Raw genomic sequence first — 22,984 nt, 5'->3', positions numbered from 1 at the left:
CATTCTCGTTTAAAATAATCAATTATATTTTATATTATTATTATTTAACGAAATTCCTAAATAAATGCTGTAAATCACCCCGAAGACCTCTGCTACTGCAGACATTGACAACAGGGTTAACAGCTAGATGGAAATTCGATGAGAACTACTCATCGACCTACTCGATGTACAGCATTTATTTAGGATTTTCGTTAAATGATAATTATATATTAATTAGCATTTGAATAAATGCATTCTCTATTTAATTCCATCTTTATCTGGTTGGCCGCTATGGCTTCGTATAAAATGAGCGCTGCTATCCAGAGATTGTCAGTTTGGTGTAAGGGTAAGCATTCCTGACTAGCAATTGGGAGGTACCGGGTTCAATTCCCGGGCTGGCAACTAATTTTTGGATAGTAGTTCTCATCGAATTTCCATCTAGCTGTTAACCCTGTTGTCAATGTCTGCATTAGCAGAAGTCTTCGGGGTGATGTACAGCATTTATTTAGGATTTTCGTTAAATAATAATAATATATTATTATTAGAATTTGAATAAATGCATTCTCTATTTATTCCATCTGTAAATTATATTTTATTAAGCAAGAAATTATGTTTTTCGATAATTTCATAATTAAGATGAAATTTTTATATATTATATAATAATATATTATTATTAGAATTTGAATAAATGCATTCTCTATTTATTCCATCTGTAAATTATATTTTATTAAGCAAGAATTATGTTTTTCGATAATTTCATAATTAAGATGAAATATTTTATATATTATAATAATATATTAATTATTAGAATTTGAATAAATGCATTCTCTATTTATTCCATCTGTAAATTATATTTTATTAAGCAAGAAATTATGTTTTTCGATAATTTCATATTAAGATGAAATATTTTATATATTATAATAATAATATATTAATATTAGAATTTGAATAAATGCATTCTCTATTTATTCCATCTGTAAATTATATTTTATTAAGCAAGAAATTATGTTTTTCGATAATTTCATAATTAAGATGAAATATTTTGTTAATCAATTATCAATTCTACATTGTTAGAAGACGATCTGGCAACAGAGCACAGCGAGAAAGATATAGCGCTGTCTGCTTTGTTGAATTATAGACAAGGATAGAAATACCATTGCTAATCAAACACTGCCATTATAACGTGGACCTCACTACACTGTTGAGATTTGTTGATAATACTACAAGATCTCAAGGCCGAGTGGTTATCTATGTTTTATTTTCTAGTTGAATTTTATGCTCACGTGATTAGCTTGCACTGAACTAGAACGTCTCAAAAAATTATCAATCTCAGTTTAAACTGAGATTAAATCGTTTAATCGGGCCCTTATTATGAACAATCTTGGTTTAAACGGAGATAGATCAGCTGTTCGTTTAAACCCATCTGTCAGATTTTTTTTGGTAGAGAGTTAGTGGGGAGGATATTTTTAATATTCTTCCCAAAGAATGGACATTGATATGTCCAAAGCTCCGCCAATTTATGTAGATGCATAACAATATGATTATTATCGATAGTTATTATATTACAAATTGCTTTTTCATATCATATACAGTTCAATAATTATTTTCTTAGTCTATATTATGTAAATTCATCTATAATTTTGCTGTATTGTAAGCTATTGTATATAAGTGTATAAGCCAGTATATATTGTAATCTACATAAATAAAGTACTCAATCAATCAATCAATCAATCAGATTCGACCTATTCAATGGGCCCATATCTAACGTCTTGGAGAGTTCCAAAACCATGCAATCTTTCAATGACATTTTGGCAACCATAATTACTCTGAAGCCCGGTTCCTTTTAAAATTATAAAATCTAATGAACCATTGAGTTCTCAAATTTAAGGGTCCATTAGATCTAATAAGTGTCCTAGAAGCTGGATCTCATCAGTAAAGAACAGAATCATGCGTCTTGGGGAGATCGATAAACATGAAACAATTTTGGGAAACATGAGCATCCCATGGCCAGGTTCCTGGGACACATATCAAATCTAATAGTCACATATTAGAAGTAATAAATAATATCAATAGTAGTAGTAATTATTAGTTAGTAATAAATGGTAGTAATAAGTAGTGTCTTAAAAACTGAGAACTCAGTGAAAACTACTATCAAACGCCTTGAAGAGATCCAAAGACATGAACCTTTTCATGACATTTTGGCAACCATAATTATTGACCGAACGAAGTGAGGTCTAAGATTCAAGTCGACGGTTTGCCATTTCTCTTAATGTTTAAATGTTTATATGTTTATATATTTATATGTTGCGCATTTACGGCGAAACGCGGTAATAGATTTTCATGAAATATGACATATATGTTCCTTTTTAAATTGCGCGTCGACTTATATACAAGGTTTTCGGAAATTTTTCATTTCAAGGATAATATGAAAGGAAAAAGGAGCCTCCTTCATACGCCAATATTAGAGTAAAAATCAGGTGTGGCGCACTCACACGACTTTCCTTGCCATCTCAAGTCTACTATATAAAGATTTGAGCCAGCTGGTGACAGGACAATAGCGCTGCAGACAGACGAGGTCTGCTATCTGTTCATAGTGAATTATTTGATAGAATCAACAGTTGTTTGCAATTGAATAATCACATTTTCTCGAATTTCGAGCTTATTTTCAATTTTAGGTGAAAATGTTACTGAACATTAATTGTAGAGATTTTCATGCTCAATCTTTTCCACTTGAAATTTTTCGTTTAAATTGTATCTGAAGCCTGATAATTGGGAATCTAAAATCAAACTTTGCATAGATGGGGCAGTGCTCCTGGAATTTTTACAGATATGGGACTTGTTGCAGTTGATAGAGCTTATCAATGACTTTTCAAGGTATAAATTTGAAAACCCTCTTTTTGACAACTTTTTCGCCATTTCAGCCGCCATCTTGAATTGCATTTGATCGAAATTGTTCGTGTCGGATCCTTATAGTGTAAGGACCTTAAGTTCCAAATTTCAAGTCATTCCGTTGATTGGGAGATGAGATATCGTGTACACAGACGCACATACACTCATACACACACACACACACACACACCACACACACCACACACACACACACACACACACACACACACACACAACACACACACACACAACACACACACACACCACACACACACACACACACACACACACAAACCAATACCCAAAAACCACTTTTTTGGACTCAGGGGACCTTGAAACGTATAGAAAGAAATTTAGAGATTGGGGTACCTTAATTTTTTTCGGAAAGCAATACTTTCCTTACCCATGGTAATAGGGCAAGGAAAGTAATAGGGCAAGGAAAGTAAAAATTATCAATCTCAGTTTAAACTGAGATTAAATAGTTTAATCGGGCCCTTATTATGAACAATGTTGGTTTAAACGGAAATAGATCAGCTGATCGTTTAAACCCATCTGTCAGATTAGACCTATTATACGGGCTCATATCTAATGTCTTGGAGAGTTCCAAAACCATGCAATCTTTCAATGACATTTTGGCAACCATAATTACTCTGAAGCCCGGTTCCTTTTAAAATTATAAAATCTAATGAACCATTGAATCTTTAAATTTAAGGGTCCATTAGATCTAATAAGTGTCCTAGAAGCTGGATCTCATCAGTAAAGAACATAAGCGTCTTGGGGAGATCCATAAACATGGAAGAATTTTGGGAAACATAAGCATCCCATGGCCAGGTTCCTAGGACACATATCAAATCTATTAGTCACGTATTAGTAGTAATTGACCGAATGAAGTGAGGTCTAAGATTCAAGTCGACGGTTTGCCATTTCTCTTAATGTTTAAATGTTTATATATTTATATGTTGCGCATTTACGGCGAAACGCGGTAATAGATTTTCATGAAATATGACATATATGTTCCTTTTTAAATTGCGCGTCGACGTATATACAAGGTTTTTGGAAATTTTGCATTTCAAGGATAATATGAAAGGAAAAAGGAGCCTCCTTCATATGCCAATATTAGAGTAAAAATCTGGTGTGGCGCACTCACACGACTCTGGTTATGTCACTTTCACTTTTCAAAATACAATTTACGCTCTTCAATACTAGGATAAACGAGCAAATTTTGGTCAATTAGATACTATTAGAGTCTAAAATTAAAAATCCGCGCATCTAAAGTCTACTATTCAAAGATTTGAGCCAGCTGGTGACAGGGCAATAACGCTGAAGACTCACATGAGGTCTGCTATCTCTTCATAGTGAAGAGACAATAATTTGCAATTGAATAATCACATTTTCTCGAATTTAAAGCTTATTTTTAATTTTAGGTGAAAATGTTACTGAACATTAATTGTAGAGATTCTCATGCTCAATCTTTTCCACTCGAATTTTTTTGTTTAAATTGTATCTGAAGCCTGATAATTGAGAATCTAAAATCAAACTTTGCATAGATGGGGTGGAGCTCCTGAAATTTTTACAGATATGGGACTTGTGGCAGTTGATAGAGCTTATCGATGACTATTTTAGGTATAACTTTAATCAAAATCGTTGGAGCCGTTTTCGAGAAATCTCGAAAAACCCTGTTTTTGTCAACGTTTTTGCCATTTTAGCCGCCATCTTAAATCGCATTTGATCGAAATTGTTCGTGTCGGATCCTTATATTGTAAGGAGCTTACGTTCCAAATTTCAAGTCATTCTGTTAATATTGGGAGATGAGATATCGTGTACACAGACGCACATACACACACACACACACACACACACACACACATGCAGACCAATAGCCAAATACCCCTTTTTTGGACTCAGGGGACCTTGAAACGTATAGAAATTTAGAAATTGGGGTACCTTAATTTTTTTCGGAAAGCAATACTTTCCTTACCTATGGTAATTGGGCAAGGAAAGTGAAAACATAGATTTTTGTGGCAGTCTGTTGAAACTAACAGAGTTTTCGGTTTCAGATGAAGCTGTGGAAGACGCTGAGCCGGCGCAAGTCGCTGACCTCCCTCTGCACCGAGGAGTCGCAGCTGGGCAAAGTGCTGTCCATCCTCGACCTGACCGCCCTGGGCGTGGGCAGCACCCTCGGGGTGGGCGTCTATGTCCTGGCAGGGTCGGTGTCCAAGGATGTCGCCGGACCTGGGGTCGTCTTGTCCTTTCTCTATGCCGCCATTGCGTCTGCGTTTGCTGGTAAGATGCTGCGTCCTCCTCCTCCTCAGGCTCTTCATACTCCTCCTCATCCTCTTCTTCTCCTTCTTCTTCTTCTTCTCCTCCTCCACCTCCTTCTCCTCCTTCTTCTTCTTCTTCTTCTTCTTCTTCTTCTTCTTCTTTAAGAAATTTCTAATTTCTCAATGAATTAAATTAATTAATGGTAAATTTTATTTTTTCAGGTATATGTTACGCTGAATTCGGAGCTCGGGTACCGAAGGCTGGATCAGCATATGCTTATAGTTATGTAACGATAGGAGAATTTGTAGCTTTTATCATAGGATGGAATTTAATTATGGAGTATGTAATAGGTGAGTTGAAAATTCACAATTTACTCTATAAATTTCTATAAATTTTGTTTTTCTTCTTCCTCCTCCTCCTCCTCCACTTCTTCCTCTTTATCTACCTTATTCTTTTCCTCTATTGTGTGCGGTCCATGTTATAATGGCAGTGGAGAAAGATAGGAGGACAACGTTGCCGAACCTCTGTCCTGTCAATGCCTTCTATAGACGGTAGCTGATACAGGTTTATTAATTTAATATTAACTGTTCATTCTCGTTTAAAATAATCAATTATATTTTATCAAGAAGGAATTATATTTTTCCATAATATCATAATGAATTTTAATTCTCATACATGAAATATTTTATCATTAATTTTACATTGTTGAATGATAGACAAGGATAGCAACACCCATGTTGATCAAATACTGCCATTATAACGTGGACCTCACTATACTGTTACTATAGTGAGGTCCACGTTATAATGGCAGTGAAGAAAGATAGGAGAAAAACGTTGCCAAGTCTCTCCATTTTGCCACTGAGTGTACACAGCTGTTACTCAATTCATCCCATTAAATTTAATGTAATAATAATTATCATTTCCTTGATAAAATAATCAATTTAATGTCAAATTGATCAAGAAAATATATTTTTTCATAATTTGATTCAAAAAATTTGCTTTCATGACTGAGATCAGATTTTTATTTTTATACAAACCTGAAATGGCGGCTAATTTGAAAAGCTGTGATACAACAATCTGAATTTCAAAACAACAGAAATTGAGTTATTTGGTAGGTATTCTATTCTATACCAATTTCCTTTAAAAATAATAGAAATCCCATTTAAAAATAAGTAATTTCAATGGATTAATTCTGAAATAACTTTTCAATATTATTTATACCGGTACGAGTAGGTCTAACCTATACGGGTAGGCTAACTGAAGCATGGATGAAGTCTAGGATGGTTAGTTATCAACTTTTAAAATGTCATTTCAGGTATTTTAATTTGTGTTTCTCATACGGTAATGTTTAAAAATTATTTCATTGTTTCAAAAATACATTTTAAATCAATTATACGACTTGTGTACTCAAGTATTTTGATAGAATGAAGAGAAAAATGGCGACTGAGATTATGGTTTGGTCAGTTTTGTACAGTCACTGTCAAAAGTAAATATAAAATATTCTGGCAAATAGGCAACATTGCAAAGCGAGAGAGAGATAGCGATATCTGTTTTGTTGAATGATAGACAAGGATAGCAACACCCATGTTGATCAAATACTGCCATTATAACATGGACCTTACTAAAGTGTTAATATGTCGTATGACACCAATGTGTAAGCTGCCTCAATTATTAATTTTTATAAAAATAAGTTAATAATTAATTAATTATTACTAGCAGGTAAATCTTGCAAGGATCTAATTATAAACTTGACTAAGTTAAAACTTGACCCACTAAAAATTTGAAGAATTCTACTGATGGAAATAAATTGAAAGTTGAATTTGTGCAAATGCTTATTAATAATTATTATTAAACGAAAATCCCAATTAAATGCTGTAAATCACCCCGAAGACTTCTGCTACTGCAAATATTGACAACAGGGTAAACAGCTAGATGCAAATTCGATGAGCGCTACTATACAAAAAATCTGGTGTGACGCTCTCACACAACTTTCCTTGCCGCTATGAAAATTCATCACCTGACGCTAGTGTTCCCGCGCATCTAAAGTCTACTATTCAAAGATTTGAGCCAGCTGGTGACAGGGCAATAACGCTGGAGACTCACATGAGGTCTGCTATCTCTTCATAGTGAATGATTTAATAGAATCAACAATAATTTGCAATTGAATAATCACATTTTCTCGAATTTAAAGCTTATTTTCAATTTTAGGTGAAAATGTTACTCAACATAAATTGTAGAGATTTTCATGCTCAATCTACTCAACTTGATTTTTTTCGTTTCAATTGTATTTGAAGCCTGATAATTTTGGAATATATCTGCATTGATGGGGCGAAGCTCCTGAAATTTTTACAGATATGGGACTTGTGGCAGTTGATAGAGCTTATTGATGACTATTTTAGGTATGAATTTGATCAAAATCGTTGGAGCCGTTTTCGAGAAAATCGCGAAAAACCCTGTTTTTGACAACATTCTCGTCATTTTAGCCGCCATTTTGAATTGCATTTGATCGAAATTGTTTGTGTCGGATCCTTATAGTGAAAGGACCTTAAGTTCCAAATTTCAAGTCATTCCGTTAATTGGGAGATGAGATATCGTGTACACAGGCGCACATACACTCACACACACACACACACACACACACATACACACACACACACACCACACACACACACACACACACACACACACACACACACCACACACACACACACACACACACACACACACACTTTTTTTCGGAAAGCAATACTTTCCTTACCTATGGTAATAGGGCAAGGAAAGTAAAATTATTTGTCAGCCCGGTCTGACAATAGTTGATGAAAATAAAGCACTACTATTCAAAAATTGGGTTCGACTCCCAGGGTGACAAATAATTTTTGAATAGTAGCGCTCATCGAATTACCATCTAGCTGTTGACCCTGTTGTCAATATTTGCAGTAGCAGAAGTCTTCGGGGTGAATTACAGCATTCAATTGGAATTTCGTTTGATAATGAAAGTTTGAAAAAATTTAAACTTCAGGCGCTCATATCTCAAAAAGTAATGATTAGAAAAACAATGTTTTTTTGAGAAAACTTTTTTATTTTGATAGCTTGAAATTACTAGCTACATTTCGAAAAACTTTGAAAAATATCACGAGTAGAAAGTTTATTTTAGCCTTTGCACAGCCTTAATAGCTATATACTATTATTGTGTGTAACCTGCCTGAATGTATTAATTAAAGTACTATTAAGTTTTAATAAATCTTTAATTTTTTTGCAGGTGGAGCTAGCGTAGCAAGAGGCCTAAGTCTATATTTAGACTCATTAATGGACGGACAGATGGAGAAATACTTCAGAAGTATTATATCAATTGAGTCTGAGTTTCTATCAGAATATTTCGACCTTTTTGCATTCACAGTCTGTGTGATTCTTGGCTTCTCATTGGCTGTTGGGCTCAAGGAGTCGATGATTTTAAATAATTTCCTAACCTTGGTCAACATATCTGTCGTATTATTTGTGATCATTTTTGGAGCTTTCAAAGGTAATTTCAGATGTCTGATAATAATAGTATTTATCATCACCTAATATAATATTCAATTTGATTATCTGTCTGTAGTTTTCTGCTCGTAAGCAGGTCCTTCCATATGGCAGCAGCCCTCCACTCTCTTCTATTCTCTGCCAGTCGCTTCGTTGCATCAATTTGATTAAGTAATTTTATTAATCAATAATAATATGTGTGTGGAGACCCCTCCTTCAGCGCAAGGGCCTACAAAAAGACCAGGAGTGGAACTCACGTAGGTCACGAGTTTGTGGGTGGAGACCAAAACTCACCACCGCTCAGAGAAGGGCGGCCATTCCGGCAAAACTTCGTGGGAGAGGTGAGGCTTCTGACCCTGCGAAGTTCCGGAGGGGTAAAAAGAAAAAACCCAAGAGACTGATTGATTGATTGAGTACTTTATTTATGTAGATTACAATATATACTGGCTTATACACTTATATACAATAGCTTACAATACAGCAAAATTATAGATGAATTTACATAATATAGACTAAGAAAATAATTATTGAACTGTATATGATATGAAAAAAGCAATTTGTGATAACTGTAGATAATATTGTTATGCATCTACATAAATTGGCGGAGCTTTGGACATATCAATGTCCATTCTTCGGAAAGAATATTTAAAATATCCTTCCCACTAACTCTCTCCCAAAATACCAGAAATTATATACCAAAATACCAGAGAGACCAGAGATGGGTGAAAATCCAGGCAAAATGTGGGTCAAGGGGCTGAGTCAAGGGAGGCCGGGCGCCCTTGAGGCAGCTTGGCCACCCCTTCCTCAGCGGTAGGACCTTCAAAAAAGGCCAGGAGTGGAACTCACGTAGGTCACGAGGACTAATCAGTCTGAAGAGACTGCCAAGCATATCACACTGGATTGCGACAAGGATTGCAACCAGGTGATGAATGGGATGTTAGTATAGGGGAAAACTCCTGGTTCTTGTAAAGGACACAGGTATTGGTTTGCCTAACTAACATACTACTTGGGAACACAATAAGCTTCGGTTGACTTGTGGGGTTCTATGAACCTTTGGATCTGTCCCTTTAAAACAGTAAACAAATATCTGGTGTGGTACACTCACACAACTTTCCTTGCTCATATTTGAAACTACGATCAGACTTCTGTATATGTGTATATATAATTGTTTTCAGAGTACTTTTTCTTTGTGTGAATTGTGAAATTCGATGATTTTTTTAGTCATCATTTTTTTAAAGTCGTCAAAACAGCTGTTCTACAGATGAAATATCTCGACTATGTGTTCTTTTTATGAACTGCGCTACCTACCTACCTCATGCACGAGAAGGAGGTTACTAAGTCCATTTCCCAAGGATGGGGTGGACCCCCATTGGTTTCCCAGAAAGAATACTCATGCCAGTTGATAGAGCTGATGAATAACTATACAGGGTATGCATTTGAAAAAAATCGGTCACGTTATTTTTGAGAAAATCGTGAAAAACATGGTTTTTTAGTCATTATCCGCCATTTTTCTCAAGAATATTACGGAGCTCCTGCAATTTTCCCAGAAAAAACTCATGTCATTTGATAGGGCTTATAAATAGCTATCCTTGGTATAAATTTGAGGAAAATCGTTAGAGCCGTTTTCGAGAAAACATGGTTTTTTAGTCATTATCCGCCATTTTTCTCAAGAATATCACGGAGCTCATAGAATTTTCCCAGAAATGACTCATGCCAGTTGATAGTGCCTATGGATATCTATCCATGGTATGAATTTGAAGAAAATTGTTAGAGCCGTTTTCGAGAAAACCGTGAAAAACATGGATTTTTAGTCATTATCCGCCATTTTTCTCAAGAATATTACGGAGCTCCTGGAATTTTCCCAGAAATGACACTCATGCCAGTTGATAGGGCTTATAAATAGCTATCCATGGTATAAATTTGAAGGAAATCGTTAGAGCCGTTTTCGAGAAAACCGTGAAAAACATGTTTTTTTAGTAATTATCCGCCATTTTTCTCAAGAATATTACGGAGCTCCTGAAATTTTCTCAGAAATGAGACTCATGTCAGTTGATAGGGCTTATAAATAGCTATCCATGGTATAAATTTGAAGAAAATCATTAGAGCCGTTTTCGAGAAAAACGTGAGAAAACGTTTTTTAATAATTATCCGCCATTTTTCCCGACATCTTGAATTGAGTTTTATTGAATTTCTTACTGTCGGATCCTCATGGTATAAGGACCTTAACTTTAAAATTTCAAGTCAATCGGTTAATTAGGAATGGAGTTATCGTGTTCACAGACACACACACACACATACACACACACACAGACCAACACCCAAAAATCATGTTTTTGGACTCAGGGGACCTTGAAACGTATAGAAAACATGAAATTAGAGTACCTTAAATTTTTTTGGAAAGCAATACTTTCCTTACCTATGGTAATAGGGCAAGGAAAGTAATAAACAATGTGTCTAGAGACCTCGCTTCACTGTTGCATTATAATCTTTTCCTACAGTTACGTTGAAAAGTGGCCATTGCTGCACTGCTTACAGAACGCAAAGAATCACTTTTCCGCTCTAGTGCGGGAAAAATTTTTCTGCACTCCAGATTTGCAACATGGCAACGCAAAATACTTAGTAGGTTATATGGAGCAACAGTGCAGCAAAATCAAAATGAAGTTGGTAACAGTGACTGCTGTGGCTGCTATAGTGAGCAGAGGTGCAACCAAGCACAACGCGCTAATTATTATTCATTATATATTATAACCAACGACAACGAGGACTTTAGGATTTTAGGATTAAGGTTTTTATCAATAATAAAATTACACAGAAAAACATTTGATGGATTTCAGGCAATTTTACCCATAATTACTCACTTTTCATATTCAATGGTAACTGTAGGAAAAACTTAATGTGAAATACGTGCGCAAAGTTCCTCTGCTGCACTCAACAAACCATTCCGCCCTCGCCTACGGCTCGGGCGTAAACGTTTCTTTCGGTGCAGCAAACTGACACTTTGCGCACTAGTTGCACAAATAACTATTGAAACCCGCAACTTTCGATTATACAGATTTGGTGAAAATTATGGAAACAGCCAAATATTTCTTTTACAAGAATAATTTGACAGTAGGTTTCATTGGGGATCCTATTTGAAATGAAAAAATACTCTGTCGCTTCTAAATCTTTGTCCTCCATATGAATCCAAATTAATTTTATTTTATGATAACGAGGTCAGAAAAAAGAGAGTTCCAAGAGAAAATGAATGGCGGAAACCGCACATTGATATCTCAACCCGTATCTGTTTGTTGATGTAAAAGTTGTAAATTTTGTTGTATATCAACCAGTACAAATACCATGTGTCAGCGCATGGAGGACTGTCTGTGTGATAGCTCCCAAATAGCCTCAGCTGATTTTATGAATGAATGGAAAAACTGTGGTAATTGTAGGCAATGAATTCTTCAGCTGATAAATCACGACAATTTATTTTCATATGCACTTTCAATGTTATTTTCATATCCTGAAAAAGGACGAAGGAGTGAGTCAATTTTGTTGTCCAAAGAACTTGACCTGTAAAAAGGTTTGAAGAATATGTGTTCAAAATTTGAAGCTGATTGATCAATTCTTTCTAAAGTTATTGTAGAACATACAAACAGACGGACAACGACTTTGGCCTTCAGTAAATTCTGAAAAGTGAGAACTCGCTTACGCTCGTTCAATTACTGGCTTTTATTAATTTGTACATGTCAATAATTTGTGTAATAATGTGCATGACAAAATTCCAACTGATTTAATTATTGAAAATAATTCGACTCAGTCGAATTTTTTATTTCTAGACCTATACTATTAAACGAGCAACTTCTGTTTATATGTTTAGATGTTTGTATGTTCAGATGTTTATATGTTTGTATTTCACCGGATCTCGTAAACGGCTCTAATGGTTCTCACGAAATTCAGAACATAGCAGGTTTATAATATAAAGATTCGATTGCACTAGGTCTCATCCCTGGGAAAACTCGCTGCATAACATTAACAGGATAATTATTATTCATCCTTGGAAAAACAGCTGATAATAATTATTATTTCGTCGTCTGTTGGTGATGGAAGTGAGTGAGCGAGTTCGTGTGTGTGGGACTGTGTCAAAATTATGACTCAGCTGTTGAACTTTTGTAATCATTCAATCAGGTACTTAGTGCCGGTTGCAAAAAAAGCCGGGTTATTTTCAATCCTGATTAATTCCAGTAGATCCATCTTTTTGCAATGGTCTTCTCTCATTTGGTTCACGTGAAGTTAATCAGGATTAAAATCTAACCGGCTTTTGTGCAACTGGGCCTTTGTGAGGGAAATTTTTGCATTCCTCTGGGAATTAATATCAATATACTGTGATTAGATAGAACATTTTTTTATGAATGTTATGATAATTTCTTCTTTCGTAATACAATTTTTATGCTCTTGTACTCCAGAGCGAAGCTCGGTCCTCGATATTCATTTTACATGACACTATTTTTGGCTGATTTCTAATAATTTTACTTGGTAGCCTAATATCGTTTCTCTAATAATATTATTTCATAGTTCTTCACTTTCTGATCCTCGTTTTTGTTTTTTTTTCAGCTGACATTACAAACTGGAAAATACCCAAAGCGCAGGTTCCAGAATGGGCCGGGGAAGGTGGTTTTCTACCATATGGAATATTTGGCACCATAAAAGGTGCTGCCACCTGTTTTTATGGTTATGTCGGGTTTGACTGTATTGCCACAACTGGTAAGTTATCAATTATTCAGTTTCCAATTATTTTTCTCAATTTTTTTTTTTTTATTATTGACCGAGCGAAGTGAGGTCTATAGGTGTGTACAGATATACGCGCCGCGAACATGAGCAATTCACTTTTAATCAGCTGACTATATCTGTATTTTTACAGAAACGGTATAAGATCTGATATAGATATAAAAAGCCTGGCATCAGCTGATTAAAAGTGAATTGCTCATGTTCGTGGCGCGTAAATCTGTACGCACCTTTAGATTCAAGTCGACGATTTGGCATTTCTCTTAATGTTTAAATGTTGCGCATTTACGGCGAGACGCGGTAATAGATTTTCATGAAATTTGTCAGGTATGTTCCTTTTTAATTGCGCGTCAACGTATATATAAGGTTTTTGGAAATTTTGTAAAGGATAATATAAAAGGAAAAAGGAGGCTCCTTCATACGCAAATATTAGAGTAAAAATCAGAATTAAGAATTATTCATCATAAATCAGCTGACAAGTGATTACACAGATGTGTGGAGGATCCAGTCTATTGCTGTATTTCCATAAGGTCTTTTTTTTTGCTCATGTTCGTGGCGCGTAAATCTGTACGCACCTTAAGATTCAAGTCGACGGTTTGGCATTTCTCTTAATGTTTAAATGTTGCGCATTTACGGCGAGACGCGTTAATATATTTTCATGAAATTTGACAGGTATGTTCCTTTTTAAATTGCGCGTCGACGTATTTACAAGGTTTTTGGAAATTTTGCATTTCAAGGATAATATAAAAGAAAAAGGAGCCTCCTTCATACGCAAATATTAGAGTAAAAATCAGACTAGAGAAGTATTCATCATAAATCAGATGTCTAGTGGACTATAATACTACCCGTTCAAAAACATCGAACATCTTGAAAATGTATCTTTCCATCAACGTTGTAGACAGTTGCAGCCAGACCTGATAACAGCGCTCACACTCACATTCCGGGACGACACGTCACGGTACGATATAGGACAGAAAGCTCTATGTTTATTTAGGATTTTTTCTAGACATTTTCAATTGTTAAATTATTTATTTATTTTTGAGAAAACATAACAACAGGTCAATGTAACTCACTGAGCGCCAGGTCTACTGTTCACAGAACTACTAGTTATTGACCGAGCGAAGTGAGGTCTAAGATTCAAGTCGATGGTTTGGCATTTCTCTTAATGTTCAAGTGTTTATATGTTGCGCATTTACGGCGAAACGTGGTAATAGATTTTCTTGTAATCTGACAGGTATGTTCCTTTTTTAATTGCGCATCGACGTACGAGGTTTTTGGAAATTTTGCATTTCAAGGATAATATAAAAGGAAAAAGGAGCCTCCTTCATAAATCAAATATTAGAGTGAAAATTAGACTATAGAATTATTCTTCATAAATCAGATGTCTAGTGGACTATAATACTACCCGTTCAAAAACATCGAACATCTTGTGGACTATAATATCACCCGTTCAAAAACATCGAACATCTTGAAAATGTTTCTCTCCATCAACGTTAGCAGACAGTTGTCTACTAACTTTGTCTTTACATAAGCTGAGGCCATGATTCTAGTTTGGAGTTTGGAGTTATTGATAGAAAACATTTTTTTTGCATTTTTCTTTTTTAATCTGATGATTGAAATTGCAACAAATATTATTGAAAAGAAATTGATTTCTAAAATCATGAAAAGTGAGAAATGAAGTTTGTTGGAAATCAGCATTATGGTAGTTCATTTTGTTAATTTCAACACACCGATTTTTCGCCAACACAACAACACAGAATGTTCTCTGATGGGTTGATTGGATTGGCGTATCGACGGCAGCCAGACTTGATAACAGCGCTCACACTCACATTCCGGGACGACACGTCACGGTACGATAGGAAAGAAAGCTCTATGATTATTTAGGATTTTTTTTCAAGACATTTTAAATTGATAAATTATTTACTAGTAGTTCTGTGAACAGTAGACCTCACGCAGTATTCTCATCCACAAGTACCTGATTGAAAATATAGACCTTATGGGAAATACAGCAATAGACTGGCTTCTCCACACATCTGTGTAATCACTTGTCAGCTGATTTATGATGAATAATAAATTCTATAGTCTGATTTTAACTCTACTAGTAGTTCTGTGAACAGTAGACCTCACGCAGTATTCTCATCCACAAGTACCTGATTGAAACTATAGACCTTATGGAAATACAGCAATAGACTGGCTTCTCCACACATCTGTGTAATCACATGTCAGCTGATTTATGATGAATAATAAATTCTATAGTCTGATTTTAACTCTACTAGTAGTTCTGTGAACAGTAGACCTCACACAGTATTCTCATCCACAAGTACCTGATTGAAACTATAGACCTTATGGAAATACAGGCTTCTCAACACATCTGTGTAATCACTTGTCAGCTGATTTATGATGAATAATTCTATAGCCTGATTTTTACTCTTATATTGGCGTATGAAGGAGGCTCCTTTTTCCTTTTATATTATCCTTGAAATGCAAAATTTCCAAAAACCTTGTATATACGTCGACGCGCAATTGAAAAAGGAACATACCCGTCAAATTTCATGACAATCTATTACCGCGTTTCGCCGTAAATGCGCAACATATAAACATTTAAACATTAAGAGAAATGCCAAACCGTCGACTTGAATCTTAGACCTCACTTCGCTCGGTCAATTAATTTTTGAGAAAACATAACAACAGGTCATTGTACTTTACTGAGCGCGAGGTCTACTGTTCTCAGAACTACTAGTATTATTATTTTAATCAATTTGTTCAATAATGTAAGAAATTTAGAATATAAGGTATCCTACAGAAGGTGCAGCGTGATTTAATCTAATCTAATGTAATTTTTTATAGGAGAAGAAGTTAAAAATCCTCAACGCGCAATTCCTTTAGCGATTATTATTTCGCTGACAATCATTTTCCTGGCTTATTTTGGAGTTGCTTCAGTTCTTACCATGCTACTTCCATACTATTTACAGGTTGGTAATTTTATTGTGAAATTATTTAAACTTCAATGAAAATAGTTCCCTTTTTCTGAAAAACCGCCTGATTCTTCTTTCAAAAAACAACAATCTTTCAAATTTACCGAAACGAATCAGAATTTAATGAAAATTTTTTTGAAATTTTTGAAATTGAAATTGAAATTTATTCACAACACTGACATATTTTACAAATATTTTTACAATGTAATCATTATAAAGAAACAGTATCATGATGGAAAAAAGAAAAGAACTTCAGTAGCTTAACAGCTGTGATTGAAGTTCTACACTATTGTTATTGTACATGATAATATGAACGAGACAGTCACTTCCTCGTTCGAAAAGTATTGAATGAAATAGACGAAGAAATTGTCAAAAAACACAGATTTATTGATACTTAGAAAGACCGGTTTCGGTTATTACACCATTGTCAATCTCTGATAAACTAAAACTAAATACAAGAGCAGCAGAACTTTTACTAGTAAGCGAATACTGCTATTGGTCAAGGGCATGAACGCCTGCCATTTGCCCAGGTAGACAGTCTCCTCCCACTCAACGGTGTGACAAAATGGCGGTTTGAGCGACAGAATCGCCATGATAACAAAATTTACTTTCAGTACAAAATAAGAACCAAGAAAACAAGCAGTACTCGCCTACTAGTATAAATTCTGCTGCTCTTGTATTTAGTTTTAGTTTATCAGAGATTGACAATGGTGTAATAACCGAAACCGATCTTTCTAAGTATCAATAAATCTGTGGTTTTTTGACAATTTCTTTGTCTTTTTCATTCAATATGAATAATAACCACAATATCAACTTCTCAACTACACAAAAAGTTAATGAAAACTATTATTTCTTACTAATTATTTATCTGAATATTTTGTAGGATGTGAATGCTCCTATACCTTATGCCTTCTCACAAGTGGGTTGGACTTACGCCCAATGGACAGTTGCTATTGGAGGAACTTTTGGACTTTTTGCTAGGTATATCGATTTTATTTCTTCATTTATTTATATACTTATCCATCATAGAATGATAAACTGTTCAAAAGAATAGAATCGAATTGAGTTTTATTCCTTATGTAAGTTTTACCAGAGAGAAAAGATAGCATAAGAAGATATCCCAAGGTATAGGTCGTTTATGTTCCAAATTTCTTCTCCGATTACTGTCGACTACTGTCTGCTATTACTGTGTTGTTGGGAGTGTAAGAGTGTAAGAAGGGCACAGTATGTGAGACTACCAGCGTCACATAGCTTCACCAAAAACAACTACTAGGACTATCGGCTTCAGTTAACACTCACATTTGCAACATAGACACCCTATACACTGTCTATTATTAGTGTGTTGTTGGGAGTGTAAGGGTGTAAGAAGGGCACAGTATGAGAGACTACCAGCGTCACATAGCTTCACCAAAAACAACTACTAGGACTATCGGCTTCAGTTAACACTCACATTTGCAACATAGACACCCTATACACTGTCTATTATTAGTGTGTTGTTGGGAGTGTAAGAAGGGCACAGTATGAGAGACTACCAGCGTCACATAGCTTCACCAAAAACCACTACTAGGACTATCGGCTTCAGTTAACAGTCACATTTGCAACATAAACACCCTATACACTGTCTATAATTAGTGTGTTGTTGGGAGTGTGAGAGTGTAAGAAGGGCACAGTATGAGAGACTGCCAGCGTCACATAGCTTCACCAAAACAACTACTAGAATATAAGGTATCCTACAGAAGGTGCAGCGTGATTTAATCTAATCTAATGTAATTTTTTATAGGAGAAGAAGTTAAAAATCCTCAACGCGCAATTCCTTTAGCGATTATTATTTCGCTGACAATCATTTTCCTGGCTTATTTTGGAGTTGCTTCAGTTCTTACCATGCTACTTCCATACTATTTACAGGTTGGTAATTTTATTGTGAAATTATTTAAACTTCAATGAAAATAGTTCCCTTTTTCTGAAAAACCGCCTGATTCTTCTTTCAAAAAACAACAATCTTTCAAATTTACCGAAACGAATCAGAATTTAATGAAAATTTTTTTGAAATTTTTGAAATTGAAATTGAAATTTATTCACAACACTGACATATTTTACAAATATTTTTACAATGTAATCATTATAAAGAAACAGTATCATGATGGAAAAAAAGAAAAGAACTTCAGTAGCTTAACAGCTGTGATTGAAGTTCTACACTATTGTTATTGTACATGATAATATGAACGAGACAGTCACTTCCTCGTTCGAAAAGTATTGAATGAAATAGACGAAGAAATTGTCAAAAACACAGATTTATTGATACTTAGAAAGACCGGTTTCGGTTATTACACCATTGTCAATCTCTGATAAACTAAAACTAAATACAAGAGCAGCAGAACTTTTACTAGTAAGCGAATACTGCTATTGGTCAAGGGCATGAACGCCTGCCATTTGCCCAGGTAGACAGTCTCCTCCCACTCAACGGTGTGACAAAATGGCGGTTTGAGCGACAGAATCGCCATGATAACAAAATTTACTTTCAGTACAAAATAAGAACCAAGAAAACAAGCAGTACTCGCCTACTAGTATAAATTCTGCTGCTCTTGTATTTAGTTTTAGTTTATCAGAGATTGACAATGGTGTAATAACCGAAACCGATCTTTCTAAGTATCAATAAATCTGTGGTTTTTTGACAATTTCTTTGTCTTTTTCATTCAATATGAATAATAACCACAATATCAACTTCTCAACTACACAAAAAGTTAATGAAAACTATTATTTCTTACTAATTATTTATCTGAATATTTTGTAGGATGTGAATGCTCCTATACCTTATGCCTTCTCACAAGTGGGTTGGACTTACGCCCAATGGACTGTTGCAATTGGAGGAACTTTTGGACTTTTTGCTAGGTATATCGATTTTATTTCTTCATTTATTTATATACTTATCCATCATAGAATGATAAACTGTTCAAAAGAATAGAATCGAATTGAGTTTTATTCCTTATGTAAGTTTTACCAGAGAGAAAAGATAGCATAAGAAGATATCCCAAGGTATAGGTCGTTTATGTTCCAAATTTCTTCTCCGATTACTGTCGACTACTGTCTGCTATTACTGTGTTGTTGGGAGTGTAAGAGTGTAAGAAGGGCACAGTATGTGAGACTACCAGCGTCACATAGCTTCACCAAAAACACTACTAGGACTATCGGCTTCAGTTAACACTCACATTTGCAACATAGACACCCTATACACTGTCTATTATTAGTGTGTTGTTGGGAGTGTAAGGGTGTAAGAAGGGCACAGTATGAGAGACTACCAGCGTCACATAGCTTCACCAAAAACAACTACTAGGACTATCGGCTTCAGTTAACACTCACATTTGCAACATAGACACCCTATACACTGTCTATTATTAGTGTGTTGTTGGGAGTGTAAGAAGGGCACAGTATGAGAGACTACCAGCGTCACATAGCTTCACCAAAAACCACTACTAGGACTATCGGCTTCAGTTAACAGTCACATTTGCAACATAAACACCCTATACACTGTCTATAATTAGTGTGTTGTTGGGAGTGTGAGAGTGTAAGAAGGGCACAGTATGAGAGACTGCCAGCGTCACATAGCTTCACCAAAAACAACTACTAGGACTATCGGCTTCAGTTAACACTCACATTTGCAACATAGACACCCTATAGACTGTCTATTATTAGTGTGTTGTTGGGAGTGTAAGAGTGTAAGAAGGGCACAGTATGAGAGACTACCAGCGTCACATAGCTTCACCAAAAACAACTACTAGGACTATCGGCTTCAGTTAACACTCACATTTGCAACATAGACACCCTATACAATGTCTATTATTAGTGTGTTGTTGGGAGTGTAAGAGTGTAAGAAGGGCACAGTATGAGAGACTACCAGCGTCACATAGCTTCACCAAAAACAACTACTAGGACTATCGGCTTCAGTTAACACTCACATTTGCAACATAGACACCCTATACACTGTCTATTATTAGTGTGTTGTTGGGAGTGTAAGAGTGTAAGAAGGGCACAGTATGAGAGACTGCCAGCGTCACATAGCTTCACCAAAAACAACTACTAGGACTATCGGCTTCAGTTAACACTCACATTTGCAACATAAACGCCTTATACCATGGGATATTTTCGCTTATCTATGGCTTTAGGCTAAATAATATACAATAATTGGAAACGTTGGATATAAATTAAATGAATCAATACAAACTAATCATCTTGTCAATCATCATTGCAATTAGGGACATTGGTCTGAAAATGAATGCTTTTGTATATGCTGACGACACTACACTGATCAGATCAATAGAGGACTTGGTGATGTGCTGCTTCTGCAGAAAAAGGCTGTTCGAGTGCTGACGGGCAGTGACTACATGGCTCATTGCAGACCACTCTTCAAGAGGTTTAAAATGCTTACTGTTGTAAATCAGTACATCTATAATTATATATAAAAGCGAAATGGCACTGACTGACTGACTGACTGACTGACTCACTCACTCACTCACTCGCATAACTAAGAATCTACCGGACCAAAAACGTTAAAATTTGGTAGGTATGTTCAGTTGGCCCTTTAGAGGCGCACTAAGAAATCTTTTGGCAATATTTTAACTCTAAGGGTTAGTAAGTAAAGTAAATTCGTATGGCTTTTGTTGGTGGGGAGTCCCTTGCGGGAAGGTCCCACCGCCTGAATATATAATTTAAGCCGTCAATGGGCCTTACGACTGTCATACTTCAGCCGGGACCGACAGTTTAACGTGCCCATCCGATAACACGGGAGTGATCTGGTTGAAAAACTTTTGGTATTGAGAGGGTTTGAACCCGGGATCTCTATGCTGCTACGCAAGCACTCTATCCACTAGACCACGGATCACTCCACTCTAAGGGTTGTTTTTAAGGGTTTAAAGTTCGTCTTTTAGCATGTATATTCTTCTTCTCCCAATCTCTTAATTATAATTGAAATTTCCATATCATATATGTTACTATAGAACTATAATCTCGATAGAGTACCTCTTCGAAACAGTTGTTAACTGGCAACTAAATTAATAATTTTGTCAGGTTTGCATTAAGTTGAGTTGACTTTGTTAGGTTGGCACCAAGTTGAAGATTTAAATGCATTTATCGCGGGAAAATTGATTGGGCACTGCTACTTCACTCCTGGGAATATTATATTACTAGCAGTCAGGCTCGCTTCGCTCGCCATATCCGTTTAGCCAGACGTTTAGTCTGGACCCCCGACTGGATTGTCCTAACATATGATAAAAATGCCCAAATGAAAAATGCAGGCGAGCGAAGCGAGCCTGCTGATCTCATTCTCGGACGATCCAGTCGGAGGTCCAGGGGGCGGAGCCCCCTGGCTAGACGGATATGGCGAGCGAAGCGAGCCTGACGGCTAGTTGTTGAATGTGTGGTTCGCATCAGAGACAGAGCTGGGAGTGCTGACACTCATGGTGGGATGCATGGCTATGGAACCCGTCAGACTCACCTCATCAACATGCCAAGATGTAGATGCCGTTTAGCAAGGACTCAGAGGTGTTATCCATTCATTGCCTTCAAAATGTTTAATAATCTGCCAGAGTGGGTCAAGGATAGTGGAACTGATAGACAATTCCGAGCAGTATTAAGGTGAAATAAAAAGATGTTGTCAATTCCACAAAGTTTTTATTTGATATTGAATGAAAAAGACTAAGAAATTGTCAAAAAACCACTGATTTATTGAATAAATCAATAAATTCAAAACAATAAATCAGTCAACATTCAATAAATCAGTGGTTTTTTGACAATTTCTTAGTCTTTTTCATTCAATATCAAATAAAAACTTTGTGGAATTGACAACATCTTTTTATTTCACCTTAATATGGAGAAATTCCACAACATCTCTGTGCAAGGGTTAATTCCGAGCAGTTTTGAAATCTCTCTTGGTGGCGCATCCATTTTATAGCCTGAGTGAATTTCTTGATAATGAGATGACATTTTGAAACTGTTTTGTGACATGTTTTATAAAACCTGACACAGTCTAACCAGACGCGCTGGTCAATGACTTAGAATTAAACTAAACTAAACATCATCAAACTTTGTTATCAAAAAGTTGTAGTTGTCAAATTATATTACAGTTTTCATCTGTCCATTTAGTTCTTCTTTCTTCTTTAAAGCTTCTTGTATACATTGTTTATAACTTATACTTTCCCAGTGACAGGTTCTTCATTGGGTTGCATCAATGCTCTCGAGGTGTATCATCCTCTCAGTAATTTGTCTTTAATGATCAAACTCATTATCATTCAATAATTAACTATTCAATGAATCAGTATTCAAGAATTACTTTATCCTTCTCAAACCACAAAAATTTTATTCTAAATAAAGAACAGACTCTTTACTTTACTTTACTTTTCTTGTTCGTCACAATTACTGAACTGCATTAAGGGAGCAACGATCCCGCAGTATATGACACGTCAAAGTTTAATCTAATATCTACCATCCCTCCTATTTCAACACTACAGATCCCACATAACATACATCAATCAAACATAAATATAAAGAAAATAAAAATCTCAGTACCCTTTTTTTTAAATATTTTATCACAACATGTTTCGGTCAATTAT

At 35.5% G+C, this 22,984-nt stretch overlaps 1 protein-coding gene across 3 annotated transcripts in view; it reads left to right on the top strand.

The window, feature by feature from the left end:
* Positions 1 to 22,984, top strand: part of LOC111061862 (cationic amino acid transporter 2) — a 62,626-nt gene that overhangs the window by 18,396 nt on the left and 21,246 nt on the right. For all 3 annotated transcript variants that reach the window (XM_039440617.1, XM_039440618.1, XM_039440619.1), the window contains exons 2-7: positions 4,926 to 5,151; positions 5,352 to 5,480; positions 8,390 to 8,650; positions 13,237 to 13,386; positions 16,255 to 16,379; positions 17,266 to 17,363. In XM_039440617.1, coding sequence (XP_039296551.1) covers positions 4,926 to 5,151; positions 5,352 to 5,480; positions 8,390 to 8,650; positions 13,237 to 13,386; positions 16,255 to 16,379; positions 17,266 to 17,363 — 989 coding nt within the window. The remainder of the gene's footprint in view (positions 1 to 4,925; positions 5,152 to 5,351; positions 5,481 to 8,389; positions 8,651 to 13,236; positions 13,387 to 16,254; positions 16,380 to 17,265; positions 17,364 to 22,984) is intronic.

The sequence above is a fragment of the Nilaparvata lugens genome, chromosome 14 (assembly GCF_014356525.2).
Source record: "Nilaparvata lugens isolate BPH chromosome 14, ASM1435652v1, whole genome shotgun sequence".
Lineage (NCBI taxonomy): Eukaryota > Metazoa > Arthropoda > Insecta > Hemiptera > Delphacidae > Nilaparvata > Nilaparvata lugens.
Note: the sequence above shows the minus strand (reverse complement) of the source record. Positions and strands in the feature narration are given on the sequence as shown.